The sequence below is a fragment of the Anopheles marshallii genome, chromosome 3 (genome assembly GCF_943734725.1).
Source record: "Anopheles marshallii chromosome 3, idAnoMarsDA_429_01, whole genome shotgun sequence".
NCBI classification, from domain to species: domain Eukaryota; kingdom Metazoa; phylum Arthropoda; class Insecta; order Diptera; family Culicidae; genus Anopheles; species Anopheles marshallii.
The window spans coordinates 56722853-56741850 of record NC_071327.1 but is presented as its reverse complement, the minus strand read 5'-3'; the positions used below and the strand labels follow the sequence as shown (position 1 = coordinate 56741850).

Below are 18998 nucleotides of genomic sequence, written 5' to 3'. Positions count from 1 at the left end.
GGACTTGTTATGTAACAACGCTTGTTAATGTTTTGAAACTTTGGTTCCCGCACATCGCTTTTTATATGCAAAATTAAAAGTCTTGAATAGATATAGTGGCTTGTGCCAACTGTACGCACTTTTGTTAGGATTCCAACTTTCGTCTTAAAACACTTCGATATGCTTCAAATTTTTGATTTCGTTTGTAAATAACAAGGAGCACATCTTCAGCAGTGGGTCATTAACATAAGCCAACGACAGACACTTAAATTAACGAACTATTTTATAGGTTCACGAAAATTTCTATTCCCAAAACATGCACAAGAGTTAAGCCATAACTTAACGTACTAACACAAGTTTGAATGTTTAAGAAACCAATAAAATACAAATTGATTTATTTTCAAGATAATCAAACTCGAAAATGTGGAAAGAAAGAAGAAAATAATATACATAATGAGGTTTGTTTTTTTAAATATAACCATTTCTACAGCCATTAAGAAAAGTAAACCAATATAAGAGCAAAACAATCAAATGAACTCTGATTGATACTGACGCTGTCTAATGTACCTAACACGAAGAAGTTATACGCTTACTTGACCGATATATCTAACACGCAACCTTATCAACATAAAACATAAACCGAAACCGATAACCTATCATCAACATTAGAAAGAAAGGTGCGTATCGTACGATCACTGTTGGATTTAATTACAAAACTAGTTATATTTAGCTTGCCTGTCGTTCCATATTACGATGTCCGCTTACAGACAATGGAGACTCCTAAATCGCAAGATCACGACACGTATGCGAATATGCTTCAGGAACGGAGAACGAGCTCAAGAATGAACAATTGTGGGATAGTACATTTTTACATGACCTTCTTCCATTTGCTACAATAAAGCCCAACAATATCTTCTGATCCACTTGTCGCAAAGGAGGATCCCTTAGGTTCGCAATTGCAAAAAACTGTTTCATTCGGTTTCAGATCCATTTTGAAACTTTGACCTTTCCCTTTGATCCATTGACGACCGGGTTGAACAACCAATCTAGGTGGAACTTTTGCGCTCTGGGCAGCGTGTTTGCATGATACGAGTTTTGCGCGCGTTCGTTCCAACGACCGGGGAATTTTCCTTGTCCGGATCATCGTCCTCGAAACTGCTGCCCATGCTAGAAGATTTCGCACCCGGCTCATCGTCATCTGCCCCTTCCGCCGCGGCCGCTGCCGCCGCTTCCAGCTGCTCTGCTGCAGTGTGTAAAATGATGCCCGGATGGTGTTCGGATTGAGCGTGAATTTCATGACTTTCGCCCGGCGTTAAGCTGGCCAACGCTGCCAACAGGTCATGGTTAACGAGCGGTTCGCCCTCCTCAGCCGGTTCCCAGCCAGCCGGTGGTGATGCCGGTGGCGATATAAGGAACTGCTTGACAGGTGCGGGCGGTTTAAGGTTGGTGTTCGACACCGGCGTCACTGGTTGAGCCAGATAGCAATTTATGACGGACTTTCCAAACGGGTACTGATGCAACCGAATACGCGCATTTGCCGCTGCCAGCGCACTGTCGTAGTTGACGCGCAACCGGCGAAAGCTCTTCAGCCACTGGAAGGTGGTGTTTTCGGAAAACGTGCGAAACAGTTCCTCCAGACTAGCCTTGAGCGCATCGTCGGCGAACACCTCCGAGTGGATGTTGGTTACGATGATCGACGTTGGTAGATCGTCCAACAGATCATCGTCTGCCACAGGGTTTGACTCGCTGTCGGAATCATATGCGCTCGGCAAGGCCGGATGCTCGTTCGGCAGACCGTCGGACGGATTGATGAACAGATTCTCATCGTCCGTGGGCGTTGTTGGCACCAGCTCGTCTCCCGCGTCAGACTGCTGCCGGGTACCGGTGGTAGTAGTTGCCGTGGCCTGTGCCATCCTCCCGCACCTTCCCTGGTTCGCGCGCGCTCCCTTCTGTTTCCCTTGTCGGCTATAGGGCTTTGCTTTGTGTCGTGCAGGTGCAGTATCGTTGCAGCTGAGACGATAGGCGCGAATGTTGCGGGTAATGGGCCGGGTTGTCCAACCTACCTAATGAACATACACTTCCCCTCTCTGGGACGGGAGTGTACTTAGATAGCCAGGAGGTATGTTTGTGGGTGTGGGTGTGTGTAATAGGTGCGGAGAATTGGAACGTGTCGTTCACTCTTCGCTCCCCTCGCCCCCCGCTTCACTTCTGTTCTTCTTTCGTCACCGGTTCCACAAAATCCAGCGCAGCACTTGATTCTGCATTCGCATTTCATTTGCACCAGTCATTAAAGGAAAGAGAATCCAAATGGAGTTTTTTGTAAATCGATTTTATCGTTTGACACGACGGTTTGGTGTTACGGATCCGTCGGGATCGCACACACCCGTACGAAAGAAGAACATAAAAGTTGGCCCATTTTTGACAATTTTTACCAACCAGGAAGTGGCAGACAGAGAGAGAGAGCGAGAGAGAAAGAATGAGAGATAGTGACAGCGGTAGAGAAAGAGAGAAAAAAGAGAGAAACACAGAGAAAGAGAGAGATAAAGGAGCAACGTCAGATTTTAAAGGTAACAACATAAACTAAAATTTTGCTGCTTCTCATTCGCATAAATACATTTATATAGTTAACAAAAGATAGGTAAACAAAATGATGTTCGATCGAAGGCCCATTCCATTCCATTTCTTGCATGGGAAAAATGGAAACCAACATCGCACCACAATCGATCACGGTCTCAACCTCCTTACTAACACTACAAATACACATATGGAATGCAGGTGTACGAGAGTAAAGAGAGAGTTACACAAAAAACAACGTCGAAAACAACCATAAATCGTGCATAAAATTGGCTGCATAATAACTGGTAGCTTTTGTGACTACGTTAGGGTGGACACGCTGCCAAATGTTCCATTCCGACATAACTACAATGTGAGCCATTATACGTACATGAGCGCAAACAACGAAAGGTGACTTTCAAAAACATTGGTGGGATGGAATTTGCATTGAACTAAAAAAAATAATCATCGTACCAAAACCATCTAGCGGTACAAAAAAAATGCATGATTATGGTGTCAACATGTTTGGTTTCCTTTATTTTCAAATTGAATGATCATTCTGCAACGTTAAACGGATGGTACAAAACGAATACGTAGCTAAGGTGAGTAACTAATGCAGCGCAAAATCAACAACACAATCCCAATGCTGTGAAACATATACGACAGACAACACTTGAAAGTCTATACTCGGCAGCGAAATCTAGTCATCTAGTTGAATTTTTCGGTAACTGTTTCCGCCCTCTCTCATGCACAAGATTATAAGTTTTGCCTGTTTGGATGGCTTCATTGCCACTCAACATTTTACATACACATCGGCACCCGGCATGCACGTCTGCATACGCTTTTCGTCGTACCCGGGTATCGTGGTGCGCGGTTTGTTTTCTTTTTATGTTGGCAATCATTTCTCTCAATTTACATACCCTCTTCACTCTTTCTCTTCAAATGCTCTCTCTCTTTCTCTCTTTTGTTATTCTCTCATCGTCTTTCTCTTTTCAGTGGTTTGTGTTTTTTTTGTTTTGTTTCGACTACTAGACTCCCATACCAAGTAGCACCAACATAAGCGTAGATGGTTTTCAACATAATTTTATGTTAAACACTTGAACGTTCATTTCACTAAACGGCTTGGTATGTGTACAATATGACGATTTAGGCGGAGGGCAAATTGGAAAGAATTTATCGGTTCGGTTAGTTTAACCACGAAAAAGAGTTGATGCTCAGCAGTTTCTTGGTTAGGATATTTCACAAATGCCACTCTCAATGGGTGCAACACAACCCAACGAATCAAGCTTCACACCACATAGATGTTATTTGTCATTGGTGACTACACACCTTAACACTCTACACTACGTGAAAACATGCATGCTTCTTATCTTATCGCAAGTGCGGTGGAAAAGATACACCGCTACGAACCGAACACCACTCCGACTATGACGCCATCGAATTCCACGTTCAATCAAGCACTTGCTGTTGGTTGGTTTTATAGAAACTTTGAGCTTGCAGGCTACATTCGCTTCATTCTATTTGGAAGCCAGAAACGGTTAGAAAGATTTCTATTGAATTGTTTGTTTAGTTTTGTGTTTTTCCCCAAAATGGACACAAACAATCCATTCTTTCACAATCGACATTAAATAGTGTATAATTTAAAATATCCAGCAACAGTCGCTTCATCCCATGCTTAAACGGAAATGAATTCACACACATGCACACTAGATCATCATCCCGAATCATGATGATCAGTGCTGTGGCCGCCGGAGCTGGTAATGTTTAAAAATAACCCAACGAAAGGCGATGACGTAATCTGGCGCATGAAGCTGTTTGGTTTACTTTATGCCGCATCAATATCAGATTCAACCAATCAGCGTAAGGGTCAAAGGCAGTGAGGCGGTGTCCTGGGTTGGTGGGGTTCGGTCGGTTCATTCATTCAATTGACATTTGCTACTTCGGCGTTATTTCATAAAATATACCGTTTTTGCTCCAGCAACAACCCCGGCAAAGGTAACTTGGCGGACTGTTTACGTATTTCAAAGGGGACGTTTCGTACCGCCTTCATTAACCGTTCTACAAGCAATGTTATTAAAGAAAACGCCCTAAACATTAGCCGAATGTTTCTGGTAAGGATGAGCACTCACAAAACTATTCACACCAACCTATTGGCTTTCGATCGAACCAATCGAAATCCCGCAGTGTGTGCTGAATGCGTAGTGTATTCCATGGGTCGTTGAAAATATCGATTTTTCACACCAGCTCGCGCTTGTAGGGCGCGGCACGGCAATGCAGGGAGAGATAGCAGGAGCATACGCATAGTCCAGGAAAAGCTAGTGCGCTTCCGCTCGTGATTGCTATTCCGTTCATTCAACATTCCAATTTACTGATTTAGATGCATCCATATCACACCGAAGGTCCGCCGAGTACTTTTTCGACTGGGTGTGTCAATCAATCTAGCTTTCCAACGCAGACGTTTTTTTCTCTCTTCTCGTTTTTCTGTTCCCGTGGCCCCATTTGCTTAGCCCTAAGCGAAACACACACACACGCGTGCACAACACTACATGGCGTACGGATCGATTTACGGACGGAGTTTGAGATCGACGTTTTTTGGCGTAAAGAAAACGTTATGGTAGCATAAATCACTGCCCATTGCACTACTTACAGCTTTGGCAAGCGTTCGCCGTACGTTTTTATCCGATATTGACTGCCGTTTTCTTAACTTGTTTCACTTTTCACGCAACCAACCTTTGCGAGCGACTCGTTGTACCGTAATGGCGGCGATGATTTTTCGCTGTACCTAGGTTGGTAAAGTTGGCTGGTGCGGCTGTCACATCGCTGTGCCAAGGTAAACAATTGAGGTGTGTCAGACATTCTAAAATATTTTGTATATATTCAGTTACGATTAACTTCCCACATCTAACATATTGTGAAAAAATACAGAGAAACAAACATCAAATTACAGCAAACAAAATGTTGTATTAAAGACGCGCGTAAAATCAACCTAGTATTTTTCCGACAAACTTCCTAACGCCAAATCCTCTACTGTATTTTACCGAGGATAACACATTCGGGTCAACCTTGCTGTCACATTCGATAACATAAACATTGCTTTGCGCAAATTCCTTTCATAACCCGGTAAAAATTTTCTTAAGGCACACAAAATGCGGCTTCTCGCAAATCGTTCGTTATTGCACGCGGCACGGCTGCTTTCAGCTAGGAGTTTAGCAACACAGGCTACACCAGCTGCAACACAACCAGATCAAAAATGGGATCTATATGCAGGAGTGCTGGTAGAGCGATTACCCATCGTTACGAAAACACTCGAACCCATAGAGGCAAAATTTAAGGTAACACCCATCTAAAAACCATGTTTGGCTCCAAATAACCTGTCCCTTTTTGTGTTTCGTAGCAAATGCTGAATCAAATGGAGCTAGAAAAAAGCCTTAAATCCAACCACGAACTTCGCAAAGAAACCGAGAAACAACAGCTGGAGCTGCTGAAAGCGGGCAAGATAGATCTGGATTCGGAAACACTAAAACAAACCGCCCAAGATTTGGAGGACGCTTACAACGAAGAATTCGCACGGTTTCAACCTGCACCTCGTGTCACGGAAGCAGACCAAAAGAACGATATTCGATCGCTGGACCGCAAACTGGAGGAAACACTTGTGCTTTTGGTGGAGCAAAAGCTAGGCACCAAGAGCCATTATCTACTGCCGCAAGGCCTTCACCGGAAGGGAGAATCCATGCGCCAAACTGCCGAACGTACGTTGAAGGACTATTGTGGTGATTATCTGCAAGTTACGTTTTACGGTAATGCACCAGTCGGTTTCTACAAGTACAAATATCCTGCGAATGCGCGTACCGAAGCGACAGGTGCAAAAGTATTTTTCTTCCGTAGTGTTCTGAAGGAAACGAGTGGAAACATTGCCAGCAGTAAGGTTAAGTACCAGTGGCTCAGTCAGGAGGAGTTGAAAAAGCAGTTACAGCAATCGTACTACCAAAGCGTCTCCCAGTTTCTGCTGTAACTCATGCAATGGACGTTTCTGATTCTAACGCTTTAGTAAATGGAAGTCGTGAATAGAAAGTAAAGCCTTACTCAAAAGCATTCAAATATTTATTTTACTCCGAAAGACGCGCGTAAAATCAAGCTAGTATTGAATGATTATCCGACTCGATGCCACTGTTAGCGGTTGCATCCGTGCGATTTCGTTTCTTTACGACGTAAATGCGTTTGTTCGAAAGGCATATAGTGAAACTGTGGTCAGCGAAAACGATCGAAACTTTCCTGCAAGAGCGTGCATAGAAAATGGCTGGATCAACACTGTGGAAGATGAAGCAAAAATATATCTTTGATAACTCGGCACTAATTCAGATAGTTATGTATTTCCTACCTTTCGGTGAGTGTAAGAAGATTGCTTATTATATTTGCACTACGCTCGTCGTTTTCCAGCTCACCGCCGGAAGCATGTACTGACCCATCCTCGGACAGGACCAGATACCCGAGCTGATCTGGTAGCGGATGACGATCGAGATCAAACATCGTGGGGCTGTTCAATTTGCTACTCTTGTCGCAAACAACGACACTGCACTGCCTATTGATAGCGCTGCTATTTTGTTGTTGCAGATGCGCCTGCAATGATTGTTGCGATTCACACACCACCACCTCAGTGAGATTCGAAGCAAGAGAATAGTTGCAATTCCCGATGGGCGATGCTGTGCGTGAAAAGCTAGTGCCGCTGGTTGCGGACGTAGCGCTGGCTAACGTTAGCTGCCCGATGCGGTTAAATTGTCAAATGAAAAAATGCGTAAACAGCCGGAACGCTACCAGAAGCCAATATTTGATAGTACTCATCAACTACGCCGCAGTACCCAGCGAATTGTGGGTGGTTTCGTATGTTCCTGCCTACGGAGCAAATGTAAAATACCGCAATCCGGATGCAGATTTTTGTTCGAAGTTTTTTGCAGATGCAGATTTTTGTTCGGGGGACTGGAAGGAAGAAGCTCACTTTACTACCAAAAACTGTGTCGTCTGACCACTATCGATTTCGTCTATCGTCTTCTTACCGACCTTCTGTTTTGTTGTGCTGCAGTCTTCTTCCGAACAATAGTCTATTTCGACGACAATTAGGTAAACAATCTGCACTGGTCTTGCAAACAACTGTAGTTTGGACAAAGCCACCAAACTGATGATTTGCAACTCTTAACACTTTATAGGATTATCTCAAACAGGTGATTTGTTCGTGTTCTAGTTGATAAATACGCTAGTTTTCTTCAATTTTTCAGCTGCCTACCAAAACACCCACTGCAGTGGCAAAATCGACGAAACAACAGGAATAATCGTCGATTGTTTATATCCTCACTGTCATTTGCGTTTCGTCTACTCTAATCGTGTTTGGGTATTGTTCTCGTCATCACTGCTTGGTGGGAGTATAATTTTGCTTTCTACACATTTATAAAAGTATTAATTCGCCATGAGTGCTCTTGAGAATACGCTTCAAATTGAGATTAAGCTGGAAAAGGTGAGTTCTAGAATAGTTTGTGCATAAAACAAAACCCACCGCCATAATATTCGCTACGGTTGCAGGAGAAAACAAATCAAGCACTGCTGAAGGATCATGTGGAGAAGTATTCCGAGTTAACGCAATCCATGTCCAAGATTCTGAACTCATTCGAGCAACGGTTAGGAAAGCTGGAACATACTATACTGCCCGTTTACAATATTACAAAGAACTTGCAAAAACAGCAACAAAGTGAGTAATGAAAAGCTGATATTGTAGTACGCCTCAAACTGACACCCTTGATTATCATTTGTAGATCTTGATAGTACGTTGCAATGCATGGAACAAGTACTGTCCCACTACGACGCTTCGCAGGATGTGTGCAACCTAATCCACCAGGGACCGTCCGAAGGCAACATAGGATCATTTCTGGATGGGTTGAACAAGCTGAAGAAGGCAAAAGATTACTTTCTTAACAACAACCCACAAAGCGTTGAGCTGGAGAACGTCACGAGCCTGTTTAACAATGGATGCGAAACGCTCAATAATCATTTCAAATCGTTGCTTAAAAAGCATAACTCTCCACTAAAACCGGTCGATCTGCTAGATATGATCTACATCGAGGAAGATTCTTCCAATGAAGATTGCCCGTCGATCAAACAGCTTCCACCCAGCGCACGGGAGGAACTGAACGTGATTGCACAATGGTTGGACAACAATTTGCGGCGCGAGTACGTGCAAATATTTGGCGACGAACGATCGGAAGTGATCATGAGATCGTTGCAAAATTTGAAAGATCATCAGAAGAGTGGCAGCTGGGGAAATGAACCGTTGCGTACAAGACATGGCTATGGACGGGCGGAAACGGGAGTTAAGAAAACAACGTCTGCTCGTTTGCAACAAATGTAAGTGGCGTTAACTAGAGTTCATGACGCTTACGAATTATGTTTCAATGTACTTCATGCTGTTCTTTTATTTTAGTTTCGAACGGAAAGCTAACAAGATGTTCATGAAAGCTTCCCAAACCCTTGGCCAGTCGGCAGGATTGGCGATGAGAAAGAATTCTTCTTTCGGTGATATCTTGGCGGCAGAAGAGTACGGCAATGATAACGATCAGGAGCTTGAAAAGTATTTAGTGCTACTGCTTGGACTTCAAAAGCTTTTAGTATGGGAACGACAGCTTTTGAACGATATTGTGCCTCCGTCGCGACACAACGAGGTATTCTCACGGCTGTCCCAACCCTCAATCGAGATGGTGGTAAAGGATGCTGAACAAATAACTTCGAAAGTGATGCGAAGTATTGGCCGCAAGGAATGGTCCGCCGCACTGGGTATATTTTCTGCCCTGAAGCACGTTCAAATTTTGCAACCAGACATTGATCGTATCTGTGACGCTACGCAGAAGCAGCAACTATCGGGCGTACTGAACCGTCTGCAGCAAACGGCTTCGAAGGGTTTGGAACAGTTTATCGAATCTGTTCGTAACGATGCAGGGGGCGGAGGGATGGTCAGCATGACATCAAGTACGATAAGCTACGGTGGTGGATCGAACGTTCCACGCGATGCAACGGTGTACGAACTGACTTCGAACACGATCTGGTTCTTGGAGCAGCTGCAGGAGCATTGTGACACTATTGGCGGACTGTTGCAAACAGAGTCAATATACACGAACGATCTCGATCGCATTGCATCGCAGAAGGCACTATCGATTGAACAGAAAAATAAGGCTCTGTTGGGGATTTATGTCCGTAAGTATTTCATTCGTTTAACATTTAATGCCAACGAGAATTAAATTTCCATATCACCGTCGTTTCTTCACATTCGCAGGGAAAGTACTAGCAGAATTGAATTACACTATTGCAACCAAATCAGAACAGTATGGTGATACGGCCACGAAGCAGCTGTTCAAGCTGAACAATACGCATTACATATTGAAATCGTTGCAACGATCCAGCCTGATCGAAATTGTCGCACTGACCGAGCACGACTGTGAGCGTCGGTATCAAAAAATGATCCAAGATCTGAAGAAAGCATATCTGGGCTCGTGGTCAAAGCTGCTTTCCTTTATTCACCCGCTGGACGATATGCCACGACCGATCAATGGTAAAGTGAAGGACAAGGAACGAGCCACTATTAAGGATCGGTTCTCAAACTTCAACAAGGAGTTAGATGATGCGGTGAAAACACAGCGCGCCATCTCTGTGCCAGATGTGCTCCTGCGAGAAGGGATCAAACGTGACAATAGCGAACACATCGTTCCAAAGTATAATACTTTCTTTGAGGTGTAAGTATCTATAATTGTTTTGGGGTAATAATATATATAACGAAGTTTTTTGGGTTTTTTCTTACTTTTAGGTACTCTGATGTACAGTTTAGTAAGAACATCGACAAGTACGTTAAATATCGTCCATCGGATGTCGCAACAATGTTGAACAGCTTTTTCGACGATACAGTTTAAGTATTGTCAGTTTAATAATTATCCATTGTATTGTATTCCAATCTTAATATTATGAATACAAAAGTGCTAATCGTCGTGTTAAAGCATTACTACTAGCAGGAATATGTTTTAGGTTTAAAAAAGAATAAATTATAACTAGTGCAGAACTTACCAAGCTCGACTTTTTGAAAGCCTCTCCGTTAACCCCCGGTTCCGTCGCAGGACCTTCGCATTTTAATAGATAAGAGTGCCATAGGAAGCCAGAACCAAAGGAAAAAGCTCAGATATTTAGAGAGATATGTTGCTATACAGGGAAATGGTTCCGTGGGGCCTGTACCGCCCTTCAAGAGGCTGTGGCACTCTTCCTTTATCTGCGGGCTTTTACTACTACATTCGATGGTGACTGGATGGAAAGCAGACTAACATATCAGTTAACAACGATGATCTTAAAGCTGTAGAGGAGAGGAATTCTGCTACGTTGGTACGATCGTAGCTTTGGGAACTTAAACAACGAAATCCGGAGGATGGTTTAGAAATTTATGCTTCCTATTGGCTCTGCATAGTCCTGCAATCCACAAGACTTCCAGTTTCATCTATGGGGTGCTCTATAGCCATGAGTCTTGTACGACATGCGCGAATCAGATATCCTAACGGTGATAAAGGTCGGAATGATACGATGGCTGAGGAACGTGACAAGGAAGTCAGACGCTTGCACTACCAGGAAAGTGCTCATCAGTAACGAGATTCGGCACGAGATGTAGATGAGCACACGAACTCGTTGACTACATCAAGTGGAACTAAAGCTGTCGGAGCAGGGATGCAGCCGGGGATGCAGTCTACAACCCGGATAGTTCAGACCATGTTAGCACTGCTTGCCCAACTGTTAGCGGGGCATTAAGAAGAAGATTTGTTGTAATAACGATAGTTTTCTTGTTCGATTTAAAACTGCACAAATTCAAAACTGCTTACTAGCAGCCGGTTGTCAAAAGATTATATTTCCGACCACTGGAAGCGCTGCAATCGCCAAAGAGAATTATTCCCTTGCAATAATAGCGATGAAATTGATATTCTTCGTATTTTAAAAGCAATTTATTTCATTCACAAATAACAATAATAAGTTCTTAAATAACATCTGCCTTTATCTGAAAAATGCAGATCAGCGTCCATCACCACTTGAGTTGTGCCACATTACATGTGTAGAAAAGGCTCATGCAGTGTGGCAGCATATAGCAGCCATTTTGAACAGCAAGTTGAAAACAAATAGCCTGATTTACTTCCAAACGCAGTCGAAATGGGAATTTAGAACAAATAAAGAATGATTTTTGCCTTGAGCAACTAAACATATCACGAATTCAACGAGAGCAACCTATTTCCTAGGGCATTGACATTGTCATTGCACGTCCTTTTTCTACAGATCTTTGTCTTGTTGCTGTGTATGTACGGACCTGCCCAATCTTCCGTCACTTTGCGATTTTACACAAACACCAGATCGATATTCTGGTTATTACTTGAAGCAACGCGACTCAAAACCCTAAACTTTGTATTTATTTTTAACATACATAGATACACTTTACACGCGTATTTATAGTTATAAATTTACAAGTTAACATAATATATTAGTGAAATTCGACTCGCGAACCGCGAGGCGAGCAACCAGAACGCAATACAAACGAGGCGTAGCAGGAAAAGGGAAAAAAGCGAAACAACGCCTGTGAAAAAGCGATACAACCAAAACAAAACGTAAAACGAATTCCAATCATGAATAACAAAGGAGCCAATGGTAAGCATTTTTCGATGGAAAAATCCGCGTCACCCATGTGGTGGTGGGTTTTCGAGGGTCAAAAGTAACGCAAAACTTTCGTTCGTGGATCGATCTAAGTAGCCTCGATGGGCACCATTGAAGGTGAAATTGTAGTTCGCAGTTTCACCGTCTTCGGATTGGAGGAAGTGATCCATCAGTTCACAAAATGATTGCTGTGAAAACAACTACGCACCGTGCGGAATCATTCTGCACACCATTGCGAAATATTTTCCATCCGTGCGTGATTCATTGTTGTGTTACACGCGCGCGTATGTGTGTTTGAGGGGGGAATTTTATGCGGAAGCTGCATAAACGGTGCACACGGTGCTGTGAGAATGAGTTTGTGAACGTTTCGGTCTTCCATCTCTTTCGCCCCTTCTCTTGCAGGATATCCGTCGTATGATGCCGCACATCAGGCCGCATATCAGCAATACATGAACGGTCAGGTGAGTCACCCACAGCCACGAGCAAACACTTGAACCGAGCTAATCGTTCCGTTTTCTTAATGTGTGTTTTCTCGATTAGCTTCCTGGACATGCACAACTGCCGCCTTCGTACAATTCGGTGGTCACCAGTATGACGCCGACCTATCCGCCATATCCTCCCGGAATCGTGCCACAGCCGTTCTACGGTAATAGCTGGAGCGTGAATCCGTCCCCGCAGGGACAGTTTGCACCGCCGCCACCACCGTACGCGGCCACACCGACCGCTGTTGCGGCCATCCCAGCCCAGACGATGCATCCGCAGATGTACCAGTATCAGATTGCGGCTGCTCCACCACCGCAGGCACAGCCGCCGCAGGTCTACCAAACGCAAATGTATCCAGTTCAAGTAAGTCGCTCGCTTGCTTTATCTATGGTCATTCGCTTGCATACCAAAATTTGGGTTCCTACCTTTTGCAGGGTGCCATGTTTGATGCCGGTGCACGGTTCGGTAAAACCGGTGGGCAGCCGACGGTTCCACCGCCACCACCCGGCATCCTTCCCAATGCAGCCCAGATGGCCACAATGCAGGGCCAACAGGTTGTGGTGACGAAGAAGAAGAACAATTTTCTCCACGGTGGCAACGGTGGCGGCTATACGTTCTGGTGAAGTGTGGGATAGTGCAGCCTTTTTGCTGCGCTCCTCCACCCCAAACAGGCTGGAATGGAGCTGTGCTGAGGGCATGTGGTGCCATGTGAGTAAGCAAATTGGGAATTGGGAAGATGATGCGGGAAGAGGAGAGAGAAAGAGATAGAGATAGAGAAAGGGGTAAATGGATTGTGAGGTGAAGGACAAACCGAACACAAGCACCGTTGTGTAAGGAACACGGACACTTGACGAGAAGACTGTATACAATCGGAGAGCGTTTGATGATGCACTGGATGGAAAGCAATAGGCTGTTGGGTGGTATGCTTGCTGTTTTGGGAGTAACGAAACAGCCCGATGGAAGGCTTACGGTTTACGAACAACGCATAAAAGTACGCGTTTTGTAGCGTATAAAAAAAGAAGACTAGAAACCTTAAATGAACTCCTCTGAATTTATAGCATTTTTTCGGGTCGAAAACTGTATTCCCCACCTTATTTGATTGCATTTGTCGCCACGCAAATGTTTCCAACCATAAAACACGAATGAATTGAATACGATATCTTTATCCTGAACCACTGAACTGTCTGAAGTTTCTCGTCTTATGTTTATCCTTATAAAAGATAGTTCCGTTCCTTAACCATTTTGTTTAGTAGCTTGAAGATACAAGTAAAACAAGTATTCTTCATCCAGGAGTACATTTATCGACGACTTGTGTGTTCAAATGTAATGCAAACATGGTAAGCAACACAAGAAAAACAGCCCTCTATATACACTGAGATCTGGACATGCATATTGTGGGGTGTTGGAGATATTCACCGGATAATAATACTAATAATGACACACACACAGACTGCTCAATGAAGGTAACAGTAACTGATGAATTAATTACACAACCTCCACCGTATGTTAATTCCACGCACAGAAAGAGAAAGAGCAAGAGAGAGAGAGAGCGAGAGATGGATGCTATACTTTATTGGGGACAGGTAGGTGAAGGAGAGCTGTTATCAGTAGCAAATGGTTAAACTGGCAACGGAGTAGGAAAGAAACTAGCACAAAAGCATAATGCGTAATTAATTATCGAGTGATCGATCCCTTGTTCAAAACCATGCAATTAGTTACTGCAGAATACAATCTCGAGCAAAGTAAATAAATTATATAAAACTACATTGGTGACAGTAGCAATTTAGACGGAACCGTAGGAGAAGGGTCGACGCGATGTCCTATACTAAAGGCGAGTAAGAAATGTAAATGGTACTAGTGCCCTAAAAGCGTACACTCCCGGTAAAACTCAGTACACATTCATCTACACGATAACACCTCGTAAGAACCTCCTTGTTAAATGGCAGCATTAGTAAAAAAAAACCGCGGACAAAAACCCAATCAATCGGATCAATTATACTACTACGGAGTGAAAACACAATATAGAAGCAATCTTGAAAAGCAAAAGAGCACGATCTCACAATCGCGTGAGTCGTATGGATGACACATAACGTAACAATATCGCCTCGTTTTCTTCCGGGTATCATCACTGTTACTACTACCTGTTAGGAAAATCCTTCAACAACATTGCCTACGAACGGGAAGCACAAAACGTTACTTTCTTGTGATAGTTGGTTCCGCTTCGAGTCTAGGGAGGAGCATAACCAGAGCTAATATTCTCAAACCTGGAAGCGGTAACACCACTGTGAGCGTACATGAAGTACAATGAGAAACCTTACTGCGCGTTAACCTCAGCAGAATTGGATGATAATCCACAACGTGGGCGAGCACATCCGTGTTCAATAGTTGAAGCTTAAATTAACTTTGCGCTGGATCTGGACTAGGCATGTCAGACTGATCGAGTTTCCAGTGGAATAAGCTGGAATAACTGAATATTTAGCGATCAGCTGAGTATCAGTTTGACCCGTGTCTAGTCCCGAGCTACCAGCAATAATGTTTCTGCTAAATCGAAATTCAGTACAGTACCATGGTACCTCCTTCATCCTTTTAAAATCCTTGTATCAACGATGAGTGCGTGAGAATGAGAAACGACCAAAATTAGAAGACTTCCAAGCGAAACAAAATCTAAATTTACGAGCGTTGTTTCACAATGGTGATGGATAATAGCAAAGAATGGTAACAACAAACAAACATATTCACTTAAAAATGGGGGAAAAACTTAAATTGACTGTAGTGTAGCGCCTTGTGTGGAGGTCCGATGGTTGAAAATTCCTAAACGTGCGGTTGAATAGACTTGCTCCTTACATGGGACAATGGACAAAATCATGAAAGTAATGTTACGCATTAGAAAAAGGTTAAAACAATTCAGAAAAAACGGAAAACGCATATAACGATCCAAAAGAAAAGGAAAAGTAAAATAAAACAATTGGCGAATGTAGAGGCGGAAAACAAAATAATATCAATTCAATAGCACTAGCGAAGAAGCGTGTAAACGTCTTGTGTAGGAAAATCGACAACAGAACTGCAAAAGGGAAAGTATGGCAAACCAAAAAAAAAAATGGTTCTTGTAAGAATGGACGGAAATGATGATTAAAATTACAATTACAAGTGATCTAGTTTGGCTGAGAAACTTTATTCAAAACAAAACAAATATATATATACTTATATAAGCATATACGTTGAATCCATATTCACCGAGGAATCGGGAGGAAAAGTCGCGGAAAAAGCGTACATGTGAAAAGGACACCTATTGCTTATTGCAATGTTCCGTACTATTACGGCCATGAGTGACTCGAACGCGGAACAAGGACGTTGGAATGATGTGAACAGGAATGCTTTAATAATTAGCCAAAAGCGGGGAAGCGTAGATGATAAGTGAATCATCGAAATTGATGATCGAAGCCACACGGTTTGTGACCACCCAGTGAGGACAGCGAGGAAGGGACGCTAGGCGCTAAAGCGGATCTAAGTAAAGTTGACGAATGGTGTTTTTTTTATGTATGCGATTTTTCGTTTATCAATGTTTTTAGTTTATCGTTTTGTTTTTGAAACTTTGAAGCGCCATTGTATTGTGTGAACTTTAACAATTCTATCGAATACCGTTTCGTAATTTTGTTATAATAATTTCGTTCCTATATTTTTGCAATCAACGAAGGAGCACAAAACACATGGGGCACGGACGTATTATGTTTATTACCGATCCCGATAAATAGCAAGGAAAAGTATTTCTGAAACTGAAACATGATAATGAATAAAGAAACAAAACCATGAAACGAATTGGCAATAGTTTTCCATCAAAAGAAAGGGAGGGAGAGAGGGTTCATTGTTTTAAACACATATTTAAATGTTGGTAACCGTGGTGACGGTAAAAGAAGCTGCATTTAGTGCCGTTGACACATCATCACGCTTGCAGTAGAGAATGGATGTGCTTGCGGCAGTGTTCTCTCACCACACTTCACGCCACCCTCGGTGTACGAACACTTGGGCAGTGTCTGTGGTTTCTGCTGTAGGCCCTCCGTTGCTTTGGCCCGTTTTTCCAAATATTTCCGCTGCAGTATCGCTTCCACACCATGCTTACGGTGATAACGGTTCAAACCCTTCAGCTTCTCGTACAGCAACCGTTCGCGGGGCCTTTGCTTAATCTGGTCATATATGCTACAACGAATGTCGCGTTCGGTACGCTGGTCCTTCAGATAGTTTCGACGCCGCTCGCGCAACACATGCTGCAGACGGTGAATCTGCTCGATGTACAGTTTCTGCAGGCGGAAAAGCTTTTCCTGCGTAATGCGCGTCACTTCCTCGGCCGTGTAGATACCGGCATGCTTCAACGGATCTCCGCCCTGCGAATCGACACTCTCGTTGTCGGAGTTATCCATCTCCTGCGCCTTCCAGGATGAACCGTACGTCGGATGGAGTATCGCTGCGTCATCGTCACTCGAATCGGAAGCATAATCCAGCACGATTCGTCCGGAATCGTTAATCGCTGTAACGTCGACGTCAACTGAAAAGAAAAGAGAAAGAATTTCATCGTACAGCAGCGATCATCCAAGGAAAGATTGTAGCAATATAAAAGGTTCGTTGACGTCTCTTCATTTTGCTTTACAAATTCTAATCTTTCTGTGTCATTCTATATTTAAGACACAACCAAATTCATTGTGCATCAACAACGCATGACACCGCGCACAGACGTCTATGATGAATTGTTAATAGATTTGATAGAACCGGTTCAAAATGGGGTCCCATTCATCCAGGAACTCGAAAAGTCTGCGCAGAAAAATATTACAATGCCGGTACAGCCTCTCCGGGACGCACATGTTTGCTCAACGTAAACATACATTTCTGCACAACTCGAGTCCAACCTTCGGCGAGGCATATAAAAAGGCATCCGTTGGTTCCGGATAGCCCGGAGAACACAACAAGAAAATGAAAGGACTTGTACTATTAACGCTGCTTGTCGCAAGCACGGCCCTGTTGGCTGAGGGACAGAACATTAACGTCTCGATAACGGGCAACGCGGACGGTACGGTTACAGTCGCAACTGCTGACGGTTCGCAGAGCGTTACCATAGCGGCCAACTCTCCGAACCTGCTTACGCAATTAACTGCCATTATCAACACCATCATTGCCAATGCCTCTACAACGACTGTCGCGCCAGCGGCTACTACTGCAACCGCAACGGCCACTGCTGCCACGACTGTAGCCACTACGGCTGCTACAACAGCAGCAACAACGGCCGCCACTACGGTTGCCACAACGGCAGCAACTACCGCAGCGCCGACGACTACCACAGCAGCTCCGACAACTACTGTCGCACCAGTTACCCGCTCGTGTGGCCATGGTGTAGGTTTTGGTATCGGCGGTGGAATTGGCATCGGTGGATTCGGTTTGGGAGGTGGGCTATTTGGAGGAGTCCGACCAGGCATTGGAATCGGAACGGGTGGCAACATCCCAACGGGCGGACTCATCCCGGGAGCGATCAATCTGGTAGGACGTGGCCTTAGCTCCGGAATCAATCTGGTCGGAAACGTGCTTGCGGCGAAGACCAATTTCGAAGGACGTACACTCTACAACGGTGGTACCCTTGGTGGTGGCTTGGCACAGGCGGCTGGCAATTTGGTCGGAGGTGCAGCAGCTGGTTTGGGCAATGCAGTGGGCACCATTCTCGGTGGAGTACCGCGCGTTGGAGGTTCTGCGACACTTAATGCCGGTGCCGGTGTTGCCCTAAACACTGGATTCCAGCGCCCGATAGTGTATGGTTAGATAGAAGCTTACGTAAACTGTCACCACTAGCACGCTGATGCCACAATCGAAATATACAGTAAATAATCTGCAAAACAAAGCATGGTCTCTTACCGAAAAGATCAACAGATGATGTTACGACATCCACATCCGCATCATCGTCATCTTCATGCACGGTTAGCTTTAGAGGCCATGTATTGAAGACACGAAAATGTGACATTGAATGACAAATCTAAATTTACGTGCATTGTTTCACGATGGTGATGGATAATAGCAAAGATTGGTAACAACAACCAAACATATCACTTTAAAATGGGTGGAAAAACTTAAATTGATTGTAGTGTGTGGAGGACTTAAATTGACTGTAATGTGTGGAGCGCCGTGTATTGGTCGTGTACTGGTCCGATGGTGTAAAATTCTGGTGTTGTGCTTAACGAATCTTTGGCGGAGATTTAGTCATATGAATCTTTGACGAGGAGTCATTCAAATCAGAAGTC

At 43.9% G+C, this 18998-nt stretch overlaps 7 protein-coding genes across 7 annotated transcripts; 4 read left to right on the top strand and 3 right to left on the bottom strand.

Moving 5' to 3' along the window:
• Window positions 1–1025: 1025 nt before the first annotated feature.
• On the bottom strand, window positions 1026–1892 carry LOC128714297 (protein sarah). The gene has a single exon (XM_053809173.1). The coding sequence runs from the start codon at window positions 1890–1892 to the stop codon at window positions 1026–1028; it is 867 nt and encodes a 288-aa protein (XP_053665148.1).
• A 3786-nt stretch (window positions 1893–5678) lies between these two features.
• Window positions 5679–6544, top strand: LOC128714281 (39S ribosomal protein L46, mitochondrial). Its single transcript, XM_053809157.1, has 2 exons — window positions 5679–5864; window positions 5927–6544. Exons 1-2 carry the CDS (start codon window positions 5679–5681, stop codon window positions 6542–6544), a joined length of 804 nt encoding a protein of 267 aa, XP_053665132.1.
• Window positions 6545–6646: 102 nt separating this feature from the next.
• Window positions 6647–7059, bottom strand: LOC128714492 (ragulator complex protein LAMTOR4 homolog). The gene is made up of 2 exons (XM_053809365.1): window positions 6911–7059; window positions 6647–6840 (listed from the first exon to the last, which is right to left on the bottom strand). The coding sequence occupies exons 1-2, from the start codon at window positions 7057–7059 to the stop codon at window positions 6663–6665; spliced, it is 327 nt and encodes a 108-aa protein (XP_053665340.1). The 3' UTR covers window positions 6647–6662.
• A 931-nt stretch (window positions 7060–7990) lies between these two features.
• On the top strand, window positions 7991–10475 carry LOC128712027 (exocyst complex component 7). Its single transcript, XM_053806921.1, has 6 exons — window positions 7991–8038; window positions 8104–8269; window positions 8334–8922; window positions 8999–9765; window positions 9845–10301; window positions 10373–10475. Exons 1-6 carry the CDS (start codon window positions 7991–7993, stop codon window positions 10473–10475), a joined length of 2130 nt encoding a protein of 709 aa, XP_053662896.1.
• A 1737-nt stretch (window positions 10476–12212) lies between these two features.
• LOC128714527 (DAZ-associated protein 2) lies at window positions 12213–13346 on the top strand. Its single transcript, XM_053809402.1, has 4 exons — window positions 12213–12234; window positions 12643–12701; window positions 12781–13086; window positions 13158–13346. Exons 1-4 carry the CDS (start codon window positions 12213–12215, stop codon window positions 13344–13346), a joined length of 576 nt encoding a protein of 191 aa, XP_053665377.1.
• Window positions 13347–16643: 3297 nt separating this feature from the next.
• LOC128712875 (KAT8 regulatory NSL complex subunit 2-like) lies at window positions 16644–17576 on the bottom strand. Its single transcript, XM_053807741.1, has 2 exons — window positions 17546–17576; window positions 16644–17263 (listed from the first exon to the last, which is right to left on the bottom strand). Exons 1-2 carry the CDS (start codon window positions 17574–17576, stop codon window positions 16644–16646), a joined length of 651 nt encoding a protein of 216 aa, XP_053663716.1.
• A 109-nt stretch (window positions 17577–17685) lies between these two features.
• LOC128712873 (uncharacterized) lies at window positions 17686–18522 on the top strand. The gene has a single exon (XM_053807740.1). It carries the CDS (start codon window positions 17686–17688, stop codon window positions 18520–18522), a length of 837 nt encoding a protein of 278 aa, XP_053663715.1.
• The last annotated feature ends 476 nt before the right edge of the window (window positions 18523–18998 follow it).

Coding starts and splice junctions, on each gene's coding strand:
- LOC128714297 (XM_053809173.1), bottom strand. CDS start 1,892: ATGGCACAGGCCACGGCAACTACTACCACCGGTACCCGGCAGCAGTCT.
- LOC128712027 (XM_053806921.1), top strand. CDS start 7,991: ATGAGTGCTCTTGAGAATACGCTTCAAATTGAGATTAAGCTGGAAAAG. Junction 8,039..8,103: donor TTGAGATTAAGCTGGAAAAG/GTGAGTTCTAGA, acceptor CTACGGTTGCAG/GAGAAAACAAATCAAGCACT. Junction 9,766..9,844: donor TCTGTTGGGGATTTATGTCC/GTAAGTATTTCA, acceptor TCACATTCGCAG/GGAAAGTACTAGCAGAATTG.
- LOC128714281 (XM_053809157.1), top strand. CDS start 5,679: ATGCGGCTTCTCGCAAATCGTTCGTTATTGCACGCGGCACGGCTGCTT. Junction 5,865..5,926: donor CCATAGAGGCAAAATTTAAG/GTAACACCCATC, acceptor TGTGTTTCGTAG/CAAATGCTGAATCAAATGGA.
- LOC128712873 (XM_053807740.1), top strand. CDS start 17,686: ATGAAAGGACTTGTACTATTAACGCTGCTTGTCGCAAGCACGGCCCTG.
- LOC128714527 (XM_053809402.1), top strand. CDS start 12,213: ATGAATAACAAAGGAGCCAATG. Junction 12,702..12,780: donor AGCAATACATGAACGGTCAG/GTGAGTCACCCA, acceptor TTTCTCGATTAG/CTTCCTGGACATGCACAACT. Junction 13,087..13,157: donor CGCAAATGTATCCAGTTCAA/GTAAGTCGCTCG, acceptor TACCTTTTGCAG/GGTGCCATGTTTGATGCCGG.
- LOC128712875 (XM_053807741.1), bottom strand. CDS start 17,576: ATGTGCGTCCCGGAGAGGCTGTACCGGCATT. Junction 17,264..17,545: donor GGAGAGGCTGTACCGGCATT/GTAATATTTTTC, acceptor TTTTCTTTTCAG/TTGACGTCGACGTTACAGCG.
- LOC128714492 (XM_053809365.1), bottom strand. CDS start 7,059: ATGTTTGATCTCGATCGTCATCCGCTACCAGATCAGCTCGGGTATCTG. Junction 6,841..6,910: donor CTTCTTACACTCACCGAAAG/GTAGGAAATACA, acceptor CATCTTCCACAG/TGTTGATCCAGCCATTTTCT.